This window comes from Protomyctophum parallelum, assembly GCF_964188405.1.
Source record: "Protomyctophum parallelum genome assembly, chromosome: 14".
NCBI lineage: Eukaryota > Metazoa > Chordata > Actinopteri > Myctophiformes > Myctophidae > Protomyctophum > Protomyctophum parallelum.
The window spans coordinates 20175626-20193271 of record NC_139709.1 but is presented as its reverse complement, the minus strand read 5'-3'; the positions used below and the strand labels follow the sequence as shown (position 1 = coordinate 20193271).

Genomic DNA, 17646 nt, shown 5'->3' with positions numbered 1-17646 from the left:
TCATCCACATTTTGGATTTAATTTGTGCCTTTGTACCGCAACGCTGCCGCCATGTAAAAGCTTCTGACGAAAGGTAAACAGTGTGTGCTTGTTCCAATGTGTAGCGAGTGTATGTAGCGAGTGTGTCTGTGTGTGTGTGTGTGTGTGTGTGTGTGTGGGGGGGGGGGCAAACTCTGACTTTTAAAGTGAACGCGTATGCTGGCACTGCGAACTGGAGTTTATGCTAACAGCTAGCGGTACAGATAGATTTAAACAAAAGGTCAGAAGATGCATGGGAACAGATGCGTAAATGTGGCATGAGGCAAAAATTACTTTGGACTTTGGGAAAATGTTTGACAGTTTACCTGACAAAAAAACAGCGTTATAGGCTACTTTAAGCAAAAATGACAAGACCTCTATGAACAAAAATGTATTATAGAAATGAACGTCTGTTATACTACATTACTTTTCACTGAAAGAAAACAAATAATCAAGATAGACATCTTTATGCTCAATTGTCCAATACTTGTGAGGCGTCTAACGGAGTGGGAGAGTTTGAATGTTTTCTATCATTTATGAGACATTGCATAAAGACACCCGCAGCACCAGTGCTTTGCTGAGTTACAGAATGAGAAGCCCTCCTTTCCATGGCAGACCAGGGCTATTTGAACTCAACACAAAGCAGTGGAAACAAGAAATTAAGTTTGTGTGTATATTTAAAAAAACAAAATCTATTCCGTTTTTAATTACTAGAGTTTGGGCCAGTATGCAGCGATGTGTTGTGGCGCTGTGTTTTGAAGAAAAGGCGAAATGGTGGAAAATGTGTTGTACGACCTACGGTTCAATAGTTATAAGCCAAAACATGATTCAGCTGTTGCCTGAGCCTAGTGGGAGTGTGCAAATGTGCATGTGATGTTTCATGTTGATCGGTCCAACGGTGCCAGAGAACATCTGTTGACAGTCACACAGATATGGACTGGGGTGAAAACATAATCCCTGCCACCGGCTGTTTCGGCCTGGCGTAGATATGAACTGAATACAATGAATCACATAGTTGTTACCTTGGGAACAAGCAGTAGAAGCAGTGTCACAGTCACAGTAAGATGAGTGTGAGCAAAGGACAGCATGAGCATCCAATCTGGAAGCAGCCCAGGGGCCAGAGTGAACCTGCAAACAACACAAATAAATATATATGTTTTCATTTTATACCACTATAACCAATAATAAATAATAAATAACATATTGTATATATATATATATATGGTATATAAAACACACATTTAAGATTTTGGTCCATGTTTTATTATGGTTAACTTGGTCTAGGACGGTACTATTCTATTACATTTACGCGTTTCCTGGGTATTGTGTGTACTGTGTAATGTAATAATAATAGTAATAAACTTTATTTATAGAGCACCTTTCATGACAATTTATTGTTTTACTGTAGGTTAGTATTATAGTTCTGCATCTTAAACAACCCAAGTTATAGAATTCTGTAAGTAAACAAAGGGTCTGCTCTCTGCTGGTTATTGTGGAATTGTTAGATTACTAATAATCATAGGCTATTATTAGTTAGTATAATTATTATATCTCAAAGGTCAATTTGAGGTTTTGAGTATAGAGGGTTCAAGAGATTAAAATGTAATAGCCTATCGTTCATCAATTAATGTTACCAACATATAAATAGAAAAGAAACAAATAAACAAAACAAAAATTACAGGTCACACTTGTAGTGCTGTCAAACAAGTCTATGTCTAGTTCAATCTGCAACAGTTTTATAATATAATTGCCTATGTATAGTGGGGGTCCCTACTTGATCTCTCACTCTCAGCTAAGTGGTCCTTGGCTTGACCTGAAAAACATTGAAGACCCTGGCCTGCATGTATTATTAACGTTATAAATACATAGCAGATGTACAAGCTCACAACGCGTCTCATCCACGCCCCGCTGTGAGCTTGTGGATCTGCAATTTTAGGCGTGCGACACCGTCTTGCTGCAGAATATAAATAAGGCTTCTATCCCAGAGAACAGCAGGGGAAAGCTGGACAGTGGAAAGTTGTGAAACAGTTGTAAACGACTTTAAACGCAAGCAGTACACCCTGCTGTGGTGTTGTTGTTGTTGTACACGTGTGTGCAGACTGCAGAAGCTTTCTTTAATTACAAATTGATGATCGCGACGCAGATTTGCGTCGGATAATCAGCAAGCACAGCTGTGGAGTGTGGATCATTACCAGCACGCAGCGCTACAGTGAAAAGTCAACTGATCGACGGACAAAGCTACTCGGACAGCTATTTTATAAAGCTAAAGAGTAAAGGTGGTGCTTCTCTTGTTTAATGCGTGGGGCTCACTTCTGTTAGTCGCGGGTGCTCTTTATAGTCTGAGTCTGTTTGTTGTCTCAACGTGTCTACTCTGCACCGTCGTACGGTAGCTTCTGTTCACTGACTGTGTCCTATTAGTTTGCATTGCACAGTGGGCTCTGTGCGCTATTTCCGAACGCGCCCTGTGTGTGCGCTGCGAGACCTTTTTTTTCCCTTCCTTTTCTGATGGTACGTTCAATGCGCCTCGGAAACACAGGATAGGGTGAAATTTGGGAGGCATACTATGATCCGACGGAGCATTGCTCCGAAGGAGCAATGGTCCGAGGTGCACTGGGGGTCGGGAGAGGGTTGGGGTTAGGTTTAGGTGTCTGCCCCGGGGGAGGTTAGGGTTAGGGTGAGGGTTTGAGGTAGGTTGTCGATCGGACCAATGCTCCGTCGGATCAAAGTATAGTAACCGTGAAATTTACCATGAAAAAAAGGTGCAACCATGGATTTTACCAATGCAAGCACTCCGCGAACGATGCATCGAGATTTCACCCGTCAATTGTATCCGATACACAGTGAATGAACCGATGCAGTCGCATCGTGCACGTCTGTATCGATGTATCGATACGTATCGATTATTTTCCACATGCCTAGTGTGCATGCATGCGTGTGTTAGCACTTTCTCTCAGAGATCACAATGCTGGCCAAGGTGGTTCAGAGGTCATTGTCCCTCTGTCACCACACCCGATAATGAGATTCACACTCATTAATCACATTATTCATTCAAAAGTGTGCTGTGTGTCTGCATCGTTATGTGTGTGCAAATCCTTGTAAGTTTGTGTTCATTGAAAAGTGACTTTAAGAACCCCACACACACACACACACACACACACACACACACACACACAAAACCACACACACACAACACACACACACACACACACACACACACACACACACACACACACACACACACACACACACACACACACACACACACACACACACACACACACACACACACAAAACCACACACAACACCACACACACACACACACACACACACACACACACACACACACACACACACACACACACACACACACACACACAACACCACACACAACAAAGTCTCCCCAGGAAAACTTGGTCTTATCTCCAGGCCACAGCAGCAGCCAGCCTCTGATGGCAGCATACCAGAGACCACACTGTAAACACTGCAAGGGGAAGAATAACATGATTTATGGCGGAGTCACCCCACCACACTGAGGTGTGCTTTTTGCTTCATCATCAGATAAAAGTACCCTTGTGCCAGGGCTTGTGTGTGTTCTGGTGTTGCTGTGTTGTGTGTTTTCAATTTTAGCAATGTGGTAACTGCCTTTCTGACAGAAATAACTGTCTGGTAACTGCCTTTCTGACAGAAATAACTGTCTGGTAACTGCCTTTCTGACAGAAAAGTAAGAAAGAAAGCCCCTCCCAACAGGGGAGGAGAGGGGAGTGGAGGGGAGGGGAAGCCAACCCCTCCCCATATTTCTGGCAGATGGGGTGATTTCGCAATTCTGCGCGTAAAATACGGCCATTGATTGGTGACTATGCTCTTGTTGATGTGGTGTACTTTGTTAAACTTTTGCGTCACCCCGAGATGCCGCAAGGGGGGTAGGGGTCGGGGGTTCCCAAATGGTGACCTCATTCCCGGGGATTCCCTCTTTTGTGCTCATTTTGGAAGCTTGCATATAGACGAATTCAGAAACGGGTCTCATGGTCGCAGCTTACTGTACGTATTTTCTGTAGACGGACTCGACGTAGCTGCAGGGTTTAAACCCTCACCAGGCGCACATCTTCGACTATATTGAACGGCAGAGTGACTGATGTTAGTCTGCCTCAAACGTTACTCTTTTACCTGCTTTTTACTAACACTAACATTACAAAGATGCCCAGAACATCGAGATGAACCTGTGTAGCGTAGTGGCAACATAAAAAAATTTAATAAAACGGAATGTCAAAATATCCACCGCGGTACCATTGAGTAATGGTTGAGACGAAGCAGTGAAAGGTCCTGAAAGATACCTAACGTCAGTCTTACCCAATACCCAATCTTTCTGTTTTATGAACACAAGGCTGCTGTACTTTATACCTCATACTAAGCATTTAAAGTATTTCACTGCTTCGTCTCAACCATTACTCAATGGCTCTGGTCTCAGCCACCGCGGTGGATATTTTGACATTCTGTTTTTTTTTTTTTTTTATGTTGCCACTACTGTTAAACTACACAGGTTCATCCCGATGTTCTGGGCATCTTTGTAATGTTAGTGTTAGTAAAAAGCAGGTAAAAGAGTAAGGTTTGAGGCAGACTAACATCAGTCACTCTGCCGTTTGAAAACCCAAAAATAGTGAAATGCTGTCTCAAAGCGAATTGAGTGTACTAGAATTTTCGCGTGCAAATGTATTTATGATAAAAGTAAACAAATTAGTAAGATGGCAATATGCTGCTGCACTGGCAGACTTGTTGACCAACAGAGGGACCCCCACACTTATGCCTTATAGCACAGGGCCATGCTGGGGCGATGTGTTTCTTCTAGGTCGTCTCGTGTTAGTTTTCTTTCAGACAGAGCAAAGAGTCGATAATGGACTGGTGTCCTTGAGTTTGAAAAGGCCTTCTATGAAAAATCTCACTGGAGAAAAGGCTTTGCGCTGTGCTCGAGTCAAGCGCATTGAGTGGTTGTGCTGCCATTAGCTGCAATTTCCAATTTAGATATTGCTAACCAACCATGTAGTGAATTACCATCTGTGATGTCAAAACCTGATTTACATTCCTGCTCGCCTTTTATGGTTGGTAATGATGGTTTGTAATGATGGGAAGGTGCCATTGAACATTACACAATATGAGACAATTTGTCTGTGTGTATGTCCTTGCATGCTTGTGTTGATACGTGCATTGCAAAGAAAAATCTTGAAATATCACAAACACACACAAAGCCACACACCAGCACACTCACGCACGCTGTGAAGCATGCGCCTCTGAGACAAGTTGGTCTTATCTCCAGGCTGCAGAAACATGCCTCTGATGGCAGCCTGAGCCTACCAGAGACCACACTCTGTTATTCTGTTATATAAAACCAGGCAAAAATAACTTTTATTTTGATTTCATGCCAACACACCCGACTCCCGAGGTGTGTTTTTCACTTTGTTGTCAGATCAAAGTATCTGATTATTTGGTGGGGGAGGGGCGAGGTTGGGCTAGTTGAGCACAATAGGACATTATGCATAAAGGGAACGATATACAATCTGGTGCAACAAAGTGAAATCCTTTCACATAGCACTTAACAAATTGGTTCGATTCTTCCTGCCAAGATAGAATTAAAGGATATTTTCCCAGCCACAAACATTTTATGGAAGCTTAATACTGTACTCACTTCTCAAAACATTCCCAAACATACTGTATGGAATGGACACACCACCAATTGATTTATATAAAACACATCTCACTAGAATATCATAAAAAATACTTCAGTATGATTGTGGAGTTTATCCCCTGAGTGGCCTCATATATATTAATTATTAATTAATTAATTAATAGCCAACCCAGTTTATATTTTGTAACTTGATGTTGTGTCGTTTATGTGTAGATGGAGACCCCAGGTAGTGGGGTCAAGAAGTTCAATCTGTCTATAACAAATAGACAATAGTTGTGAATTAATAGTGTGTATTTGTGTTCTCTTGTGTTCCAGCTTATTACCTAGATGCAACTGCCTCAGCTCGTTGCTGTGATGTTTAGCTAAGAACAATCAGATGTTGCTTTCAGAGGCTAACTCTACACAGTATAGTAGAAGTGTGAATGTACGTGATTCTTTGTGAGCATTATTGCAACTTTTGAGGGAGTGTGTGTTTGAGTAATAGCATAACGGTGTGTGTTTAAGTCACAGTTACGACATCCGTCTTATCATTAGACGTGCGGTGGGAGAATCAGTAGTTAAGCGAAGCTATGAAACAGCAAAGTTTAATTATAACCGTACAATGATAAACATACAAATCCATTAGCTGGTTTCTGTGTCAAATGCTTGTTCTTGTCTGCATGCCCATGGAATTGTGTGTACTGTTAATACTGTATGTTTTGTGTGTATCTGTATTTTTATTAGGTTACAACATACATTCTGATCACCTGGTCATATTTGGCTTTATTTTTAATCACTTAAGCTCAAATTTCAAAATTGTAAAATCTTTGTGAGCTTGTAGGTTGGCTATTTATTTATTATGGCTATATAAAAAGAGTGAAAGAAGGACCAACAAAGGGCAAAGACAGCTTCTTCTGTGTCCTGCATGGATGCAGTAAACTGTTTCTGGACTATAGTCCATCCTTAGGTCGCTGGTTCGAATCCGGCTCGAAGGACCAATGTAACAGAGGCTCTAAGTTTCCTAGTGAACCCAACTGTATGTTCTATTCACCTCCGTTCCGACTGGCTTCCCCGGCCGGGCTGACATTTCATTCATTTATCTGTCTTTCACCTGACATGTCCGGCACAAATAATTCCCGGACTAACAGATCTCTCTTACTATGCAAGTTAAAAACAACAGGATGTGGTGATAACAGTGTCAAAGTCGACTGTGACATCTATTCGTTAAGACTTTCATGGAGCCCAAGCCCAAATAACTTTACTTGTGGTATAGTGTATTACTATACTTATAGTCAGTGTTGGGACGTAACGTAACGTAAATAACGCGTTACAATAACGCTGTTACGTTCGGCAGTAACGGTTGCTGTAACGCTTAAAAAAAAATTCAGTAACTTGTTACTGTTACTACATGGTGCGTTATTCCGTTATTTTTCATGTAGTCTCGATCGGGGGAGAATGAGAAAACTGTCATGCTTGCCTTGCAGGAGAGAAGGGGGAGGAGGAGGAGTGTGTGTGTGCGTTTGTGTGTGTGTGTACTACACGTGGTGATGCGCAAGTTTGTTTCCTGTGTGGGTGTCATGGCGGCGCCCATATAGCGTTTCAAATGGATATATTCCTCCTTATTTCCTTCAGCTGCTCCAATCCAGCACAAAGCACAGTCAAAGTAAGTTGTTGAGTCCAATGCAGATTATTATGATCCCATTCCCACGGCTATACCACCGTGTGTTTGTTTATGTCGGTCGCGTGTGTGTGTGTGTGTGTGTGACGTGTGCGCCGTGTATGCACATCATGTGAGCGAGCGAGCGAGAGAAAGAGAGAGAAACAGACAGATACTGAAAGAGTCTTTGCGCGTGTGTGTTTGATTATCAAATATTAATTCTGGTTTTGGTCTTACTTTGTTTATAAATCCAGACTCAAATTAGTATTGCCACCACCACCAATAAGAGCAGCTATGAGCTATCTCAGCCTATCTGCACAGTATACAACATTCACTGGAGCAGTGGAACTGGAACCCTCATGTTGTGTTGGTTGTAGCCTACTTGTATTTAGTTGTTTGCTATAAATATGTATTGATAGGCCTACATAGCATCATTAAAATCACCACCAGTCCCCCCTGCTATTGGTATTATTATCACTGTACTGAACTGAAGGCATGAATGAATGGCCTGGAAGTGGGAGCCCGTTTTTCTTTTTGAGTGGTGCAACCACTCCTATTATAGACAACTATGTGTGTCCCTGGCTGGCTGGCTGTGTCCCCGTGTCCCTGGGTCTGAGCACGGAAATAGCATATTTTCTCCACCAAGTGTTTTGGATGCGGGGCGGCTCGCCGGAACCGGCACCGGCGAGCCGAGCCGAAAAGTAACGAAAAAGTTACTTTTCAAAGTAACGCTTGACTTTTTGGTTTAAGTAACAGTAAAGTAACTAAGTTACTTTTGAAATGATGTAACTAGTAACTGTAACTAGTTACTTTTTAAAAGTAACGGTCCCAACACTGCTTATAGTATAAGTATATTTTTATACCAATACTTTTGTACCTTACCTACTTAAACAGAGTATTTCTACATTGCAGTATTGATACTTTTACTTAAAGTCCACCACTGAAGACACCTTTGTTTGATGAACCATGGCGATATAGCCTATGTACCATACGACCAGACCCACCTGATGATGTGGAAGATGGCGGATATGAGCAGCTCATTGTAGATGGCCACGGCCATGTAGCGTGGCTCGTGGAAGGCGGAGGGCACGGTGCGGACGGCGTAGCAGAGATACACTCCCCAAAGCAGGATCAGGAACTCAGCTGGAAGTGGCACAAGGGCAGAAGGCAATAGTATCTGATCACAATTATTTGATATAATCACAATTATTTTATTTATTTTTAAAACCATTTTGAAAGTATAACATATTGAATGTGGATTATTTTGGCCATACTACATTATATATTTTTGATTATTGTCATTATCAGTTATTTATTTGTAATTTTGTATATTTGTCATAATCTGCCATGTGCAATTTGTGTGTTTATGTATGTAATTAGTATTACCAGCTCATGTGTTTTTTACATTGAACATTGGAGTTCAATGTAAAAAACACATGAGCTGGTCAACTTGAGAATGGTGCAAGTCAGCAATGTCCCATCTTTTTTATTTGGACAGGACAATGCATATTAATTTAATGGACGTCGTAAATACACCGGATATAGCACAGTTGATAATTTTCATCCGCAGTCCTCACAGGAAACACAAAACGGATAAAAACAGACAGTCAAACAGTGGAATACATTTACATAACATTGCATCATGTTAACCCGTTGCTCAGAGTAGAAGAACAGGGAGGCCTACAACAACTCTTGCACTCGCAGCCATTGTTCGCTTCAAAACAGCTCTGTGGAAACCAATGTCACAGACCCTTCATCCACATATATATATGTTTAACAGTCTATGGTCCTTTCCCGTGCGGGAGACCCAGCATGATATGTGACGACTACATGAGACCGACGGAGTTGCTAATCTTGCGGCACCATGTCACTTCCAGTCCGTCTGCAGTGATTTCTCCCCAGTGAGTCCCTCTGCTGAGCTTTGTTGACACATCCAAGCTACTCCCTAATCTTGCCAAGGTCATGCCGGCCCAGATTTATACAGTGAGCGAGGTGTTGAAACAGCAGGCCATAATATACGATGTGCGAAATGTGCATGCACATCTGAAAGAAGCACCTGCAGCCTGCAGGTGAATGTTCCCTAAGGCTTCACAGACATTAAGAAAAGGAAAAATCCACAGAAACAACACTGCTACTCTATACACTTGCAAATAATAATGTTTGAAGCTAAATTAAAGGCATAGTTCACCCAAAAGATTACCTCTCCATGGGGTGAGTAATCGATAGGAAAAATAAAGTCATTTTGGGAGTGAACTATCTCTTTAAGGTCCAACTATAAAAAGTATTCCTCAGAGCACAGGTCTCTGCCAGGTTAGGTTATTGTGGTCTAGCAATGTTCGGCCTCCTGGTGGTGCTAAAACAGGCATGGGTGAACTTTTGGCAATCGGATGCTGCCTTCATGATTCTGAGGAATTTTGTCCAAAGCGAACGACTCTGTAAACTGTACTTTACATACATATCTTAGCATATCAGGATGGAATATGAAACATCGGACAGATCTGTCTTGAATTGATCATATGATCATATGCTGGTAGCGCTATAATAGGCCAATGTGAAAAGGGTGGCCTTTCTTCCTCAACTTTAGTGGGAATGTTAGTGCAAAAGACTTTGGCCTTGGTGGAGACAATACATTAATTATAATAAATTTGTCAAGAGTCATTGTAATATACAACGTAAACGTTGCATTGAGCCATGCCAACTACTGTACAACTTCAACCTACAGTACATCTCTGTAGTACTGTGGTCAGTCCCAAAACACCTTGTCCTTGTCTTGACATCCAAGTTTTAGATATAGTTCAAACACACGCACAGTCGCACACATAGCCACACGCATCAGACCCCCATCTGGATCCCTCTACTGTAACATACTGTTAACATCATTCATAATGAGAGCCAAATATTTGTTTAGGTTGTTTTTTGTTTAAAAGATGTTGAGAACCATTGCTCTACAGGAAATCTCTTCACCACAATAGGCTCCAGGGTGCTCACAACGTGAGCCAGCAACCTTTTCGCCAAATAGGGATGCTAGAGTTCATGTTGTTAACGTGTGAATTACGTGTTTGGTACAAGTATTAAATCCAAGGTTTGGGGGAGAATGTTGCGGTCTGCCTGTGCCACAATTAAAAGGACCAGAAGGACTTGTTTGTGTTGGCAGTTCTTTTTTCCCCCAACATTGTGTTCTGTTGAGCTGCACACCGGTAAACATGCAGCAAACAGTTGTGCTCATTTTGTTTCCACTTAAATAGAACAACATGACTGTGCTGGCTCCCAGCGAGCCCAATAATTAAAAGTGCAGTTTTGAGGCTGTAACTGTTGTGCTGGCCTGGGTTTTCAACAGCGGGATGAAACTACACATGCTGTTCTTCAGCTGACCTTCAGAACATCAATGTGTTCCCTTTGGCAAACAACAAGACTCCTTTCACTGTACAACCTGCTCAAAACACACGCATGCACATGCACACGCACATTTAAGCACACACACAGACACACACAAACTCCAACCTGAAACTCTTCCTAATTGTAAGCCTACTGTAACTCCCCCTCTTTTGAGGACCAGGAAAATTGTCCTCACAAAAATTCTATACTAGACTATACTTCTGAGGATATCTGGCCCTCACAAGTATAGTAATACAAGTACACACACACAGACACACACACACACACACACACACACACACACACACACACAGTAGACAGTAGATCCACTCACCGACAGCCATCATGTAGTCCCAGCGGTCCAGCAGACACATGCTGAACTGCAGTCCCTCCGGGGTGAGGCCTGCGTCGATGAGGGCTCGGCTCAGCTCGGGGCTCTGGCACACGGCGGAGGTCCACGCCACCAGGAACCACAGCACCACCAGCAGGATCACCCCCAGCAGCCTCAGCACACGCCAGCTGGTCATGTAGGGCGTCCTCTGGGCCGTGCGGGACAGGAACACCTTCAGCACCCTGGAGGGGGCGAGCAGCAATGGTGGACACTATACATTTACTTAAAGGACAACTTTAGTTTTTTTCAACAAAGGTTCATGTTTTAGGTTATTAGAGAAAGTAAAAGATGAGTGTACATTTTTTTCATTTGAATAAATACAATTATAAGTTGGGTTATTCGAGTTCAAAAGATAGTCAGTCATGTTAGAAAAGATCGGAACGTTGTCATACATCACCCTCTATAAATGATATACTCCTTTATAGACAGTTCTAAGTAAACCAGATTTAATAAGAGTAAAACTCTCAGTATAATCCAGGTGACAGGTGACATGTATCCAGTCATATTTCAAAAGAAATCCGGATAAAGAGACTTGTGCACAAACGAGGAGTGCAGCGGGCGCATGTTTAATCTCAACTCGTGTTGAAACCCTGCTGTGTTCCTTGATTGTGCCGCGAGACTTTGATGATGGTTTTGATGTTGTTTTGCTGGCCCCCTGTTAAACTTGGCTCCCTGTTAACTTCAATTCGACACTTCAAGGTACCCTGTGAGGTTTTTTACCTAATCAAAAGTCTAATCAAAAGCCTGAACAAGGCCCAGGCCGTAGCGTAACGGTCTGGGCACCGGACTGCATGGTAATCCAGTCGCAGTGTGCCGCGGGTTCGACTCCCGGACCCGACACGGCCTTTACTGCATGTCATCCCCCCATCTCTCTCCCGTTTCCTGTCAGCCTACTGTCTGTCCCTTCAAAAATCAATAAAAGGCGTAAGCCGCAAAAGAAATATCTTAAAAAAAAAAAAAAAAAAAGCCTGAACAAGGGCTAATAACTAACCCAATCTAAAAGAGCTAAGCTCATTGTGTTAAAATGTATGTTTATGAAATCATAATAAAAGTATATAAAGACACATGAGTAATGTTATTTAGATTGCGAATGGCCTGAGATTTGAGTAAATACGTTAACCCTGTGTGAAGTTGCGCCCCTTTCGGAGGGGATAGGTAGCGCGATATGTTATCAATTAGCAAAGAAATCGCAGCAAGCTATAAATCTGAACAGTGCCGTACATGAAGTGATGTAGTACCTGTAGAGCTTCAGGACCACGGTGATGTACATGAAGTGATGTAGTACCTGTAGAGCTTCAGGACCACGGTGATGTACATGAAGTGATGTAGTACCTGTAGAGCTTCAGGACCACGGTGATGTACATGAAGTGATGTAGTACCTGTAGAGCTTCAGGACCACGGTGATGTACATGAAGTGATGTAGTACCTGTAGAGCTTCAGGACCACGGTGCCGTACATGAAGTGATGTAGTACCTGTAGAGCTTCAGGACCACGGTGCCGTACATGAAGTGATGTAGTACCTGTAGAGCTTCAGGACCACGGTGCCGTACATGAAGTGATGTAGTACCTGTAGAGCTTCAGGACCACGGTGATGTACATGAAGTGATGTATTACCTGTAGAGCTTCAGGACCACGGTGCCGTACATGAAGTGATGTAGTACCTGTAGAGCTTCAGGACCACGGTGCCGTACATGGTGGCGAAGCCCAGGAGACGCAGCCACCTCAGGAGGATGCAGCCTAACACGCTGGGCTGAATGTAGAGGATCAGGACCTGGTAGGGGTGGAGTGGCACATCAGAGCCATAGATCATAAGACAGAGTTACGACGTCGTACTCGTGCAGGCCCATAGACTCCAATGTATTCCGTAAACTTCCGGTTGTTCCTTTTAAAGGGACAAACCAATAGAAGCCTGTGTAGAAGAGCCTGGCCACATGAAGTGAACAGCGTTGTCGTAACTCTGTCTTACTCTTAAGCCTCTTAAGCCCTAACCACACGAGGGTCGCCATGCAACTCCTTGCAACATGCAACTACTTGCAACATGCAACTCCTTGCAACATGCAACTACTTGCAACCATTATTCCCAATGGCAGTTGCAAGGAGTTGCATTGGTGTGGATTGATTTGTTGCAAGGATTTGAAAGGAGTTGCAGCTGGTGTGGTTTGTGGTATGGTGACGTAATTAAGATATGTTTCAATGTCAGGTTATAACTGGCTGTCGATGGTGATGTAATTAGGATATGTTTCAGTAATCTGAAACCTATTTTTATTACATCACCATCAATACCTACCAAGCATACACGTGCATTCGCACCAGCACGACCGAAATACTTGCATGCTCTGCTTGCGCAAATAATAAAAAATAATAACACTTTTGTAAAGCATATGTTATACAAAACATGCAGCTCAAAATGCTTTACATTGAAAATATTAAAGCTGTAGTGCCGTGACCTTTGTACTTTTTCTGTTTTGTTTCTGTGTCTATGAACTTAACATTACTCTAATAGACCCCCAGGTGTGGTTATAATATTCAAATATGTCTTCCCTGTGTATTTTTGGTTTCTTCCTGAAAGCTGAAAGCCTTTGAGGAACCAATCGAAATAACACAATTTTAGTGACATCATAACCCTAACCCCTCCCCTAACCCCTGCCACATTATCATACAACAGCTGTGGGCGTGGCTTAGGTTCAGGTGGGCGGTGTTAAGGTGAAAACCAGGTATACTTAATGAACTGTTGGTTCTGGCCTCAAAAACATAATTTTAACACTTTCTGTACATTTTTTTGGAAGAAATCTTCCTCCTAGTATAATCATAGTACCTATTTAGTTACAGGAATAGACTAGAAAAACTAGAAAAACTAGAAAAACCAAAGAGCCAACCAAAGAAAACGAGAAAGACCGTTGCATTGATGTTTTTAAGTGTCGTTTGAAGATTTCAACAGAGCCTGCCTCTCTAATCTCGTTAGATAAGGTGTTCCATCATTTCGAAATAAACTGCATCTCCAATGTTCTGCTGTAGAGAATCTAAGCCTTGGGCATCGTGAAGGAACATAAAACGACAGGGAGTCTGTGATGTGGGCTGTTAGAATGACTTTAAAATTGCATAGACAGACACCAACCACAGAGAGCAGAGAGTGTAGTTGTTTGGGGCTCGAGTATTATTTCTGGATTTGGATCAAATGCCTGCAGGACCTCATCTGCAGTGGCTGTCCGATCCTATTATCCTGTAATCTCCCCTCTCCCATGCACCGTCCCTAAGGAACAACGTTAATATGTTATGTTCAGTCAGACCTTTCTGTGTTCTTTTTTCTCTCTTTTCATGTGTCAGTTTCTAGGACACTGCAGGGCCTGTATGCCTATTGACTTGTATGTTTCATGTTAAATTGTTAAAATAAGATTACATAAGATAAAATAAGATAGATCTGTCACCAGTGAATATATCCAGGTCAGGAATGTACATCATATGATTGAGTATCAGTACTACTAATGTCTCATTCTGTTCTGTATGTGCTGTTTAATGCTGTTGTGTGCTTGGATGCATACAGTACTGTATGTACTGTAACTGATTTGTATACTGCACATGTATGTCTTATTTTCTGGCTGTGTTTCTGTGTGTCTGCGTTGTTTATCCCCGCTATCGACAGGTATAAAGATACCTGTGGTCCATCTGTATTTTGGTTTGTCCACAAATTTGATCCCAAACTAGAAAAAATTGCCGAGGAGCACAGGTCTCTGCCATACCAGGTAGTAGAAGTCAATCTTAGCCAATCAGGATGAAATATGAAAAATCACACCTGTGTGAACGGGTGAGTGTGAGTGGTGCAACTCCCCCCCCCCCCCCTCTCTCTCATTAGCAGGCAGGCAGCACTAATACTATCTCTCTCTCTCTCTGTTTCTGGCAACAGCGCCCCTACTGGTACTCATTATACTGGCTCATTAACACATACATACATACATACCGGTACATAGGTGAACACATAGGCGGACACGGACATTGCTGTTCCTTGGAGTGGTTGCACCACTCAAAAATAGGAAAGGTCTGTTTTCATCAATTGACTATAGAGTGTACCGATTTGCATGAAGTTTTGACAAAATCAGCAGGAGTAATATATATATTAAGCTGACGGTAAGCTGAAGCTGACGGTAGGGCTGTCCGGGGCGCCACCCTGGTAGTTTTAAGATGCACGCAAGCCTGCACAGCCATTCACAGTTTACGCTCCTCGCTAACTAAACCTGACAATTGAGGCTGATGAGTGTCACAGGCGCCTCACAGCTTGAAACAATAGGAATGACCAGGAATGACCGACCTTGGATGAATATCAATAGTGACGGTCCATCCATTGTGTCGAAGTAGCCTATACTGTCTGAAACAGTCTAAAGAGTTGGATAACAGAGTTGGATATCTGGTTCTTCCAGATAACATATAGCTCTCTGCAAATCTAAACAAACGATGGGCTGGAATGCCATCTCATTTGTGTTTATGCATGTTAAGTGTCTAAGTAAGATGTAGTGAAAATACAAATCTACAAGCTCACACTCTTTTGGGTCACGGGCTAATACATTGGGCAACGACTGTCATATGACAAATGACTGACGTCACAGGCTGGCCACATGAATTACAAGATCCACAATGTGGCACAATGATGGATCATGGCATTTCTCATGGTTCATTCTCACAAATTACGCTAAGGCAGTGATGATGACACATCAAGCTTGAGAGAGGCATGCATACGTATGTCAATATAAAAGGATGATCGACATTGTGGTTCTCTTCCAGTTTGTTATAATGTAGCAGTAGTTACCATCTCTCTCGGCACATACTGTTCACACATGACGTTTCTCAAATCAACTCAGTCATGTGGTCTAATGGGTTCTACATAATTCAAGCAAAACATACACTCTTACAGTACAGTTGCCTCAATCATGATTATTCCATATATAAATTACCATAATAAATAATATATACACATTAAGTAATTATCTTATTATCATCTACAGTATGTCGGGTGGAAACCTCATACTGTATGTCCAAAGCAGTTACCTTTCTGAATTCAAATTAAATACATCAAAAGTAGCAGATCTACACGCTCTAAACATTTGATATTTCTGTGTGACGCTGTAGTATGATCAAGTAAGGCAGTCATTAAAACACAAGAAGTTGAAATATCCAGATGAGCGGTTTTGCAATGTCTTCCAGAGCCTAGAATAGATCCAAGAAATAATAATGAGTAGAGTATGAGACCTTGCAGAAGAGCAGGTATCACTAATGGCAGCTCTGCATCAGAGGCATTTGAGAGATGACAGGTATCCTTGCTTATTATCATCCAAGGCAACAGACACACACCAACAGGCTCTTTCCATCTTCCCCCATGGCAAAATGGAGAACATCTGTGGTCGGCATTGGGAAACCAATTTAGGGCTGCACTAAAGCCTCATGAAAGGGAGATTAAAAAAGGAGAAGGCGTGGGTTTCTTTCAATGATTATGAAGACACTGGAACTTTTTCCGTTTTCATAAAGAGAAAGGATTCGAGATTCAAAAAGGATTATTTGGCACTCACTCACAAAAGTTATGTGTTGTGAAGACTGTGCTAACAATATAGAAACAAAACAAAATATAATAACAGAAGGTATAATAAAAATAAAACCATTTGATATCTCTTTTCCCTCATCTAATCCTTGAATGTATCATGTATAACGGTACTCGTGAACGACATGAAGCATGGCCTCAGAGAGATTTTAAGGTAATAAATGGAAGAATCCCTGAGCTGTGACATAACACACACAGCATGTGTCATTATTAACAGAAAGATGTTTGTATTTAAACCTACAAATGCCTAGTTTCCTTATAACCTGAAAGACATTTCTGAATTCGGATAAGTTCCAATCTCATTAGGCCTCCTCAGATGTGTTCACTGCATTATTAATGCATTATTATGACTCTCTGTGCGTCTGCACTTAACCCTACTGTACGTAAGTGAGGCCTCTCGCGGGGCCAAGATTGCGTGTTGAGCACAGAGGCAGCGAGCAAGCAACTCATTATTCTCCTGTTCCAGGATGCTAATGAAAGCCTTGCAGCCAACCAAGGCTTGCCATTTGCAGACTGGTCATGTGAAGCCAAGTCTGAATTATACCCAAGAACAGGGATCATGTAAGAGTTTAAAAAATGCTAAACAACTGGTTCTGAGTGGCTGAATGACACAGCTCAGAGCATTATGCTAGAGTTGTGTGGGAGATAAAATCAGTCAGTCGATCCAGGATAATGGTGAATTGGGGCCTGCCTCTTATGCTCTTTGTTTAAATGAAACATTTAGTAATAATATTTCTAAACATCTACTGTATCTGACACCCCTTATGAGTGTGATAGTGAGATATACTACAGCTAGCTTTGTTGCAGTAGCAATAACAGAACAGTAAGAGGAAGGTCATAAAAAATAATTAACCACGTGAATTATGGGAATATCAAAATAGGTGAACATTCCGCAAAATAGACATTCGGTGAAAATCTAAAAGCTCAAAATGTGTTGTGTGTCTTGCGATGCATGGTGAGCAGT

At 42.0% G+C, this 17646-nt stretch overlaps 1 protein-coding gene across 1 annotated transcript in view; it reads right to left on the bottom strand.

The window, feature by feature from the left end:
• The window catches only part of gpr158b (G protein-coupled receptor 158b), a gene marked incomplete at its 5' end in the record, with an annotated part of 87475 nt that overhangs the window by 12011 nt on the left and 57818 nt on the right, over positions 1-17646 (bottom strand). The window contains 4 exons of the mRNA XM_083781747.1: positions 1041-1146; positions 8337-8475; positions 11042-11280; positions 12760-12869. Coding sequence (XP_083637873.1) covers positions 1041-1146; positions 8337-8475; positions 11042-11280; positions 12760-12869 — 594 coding nt within the window. The remainder of the gene's footprint in view (positions 1-1040; positions 1147-8336; positions 8476-11041; positions 11281-12759; positions 12870-17646) is intronic.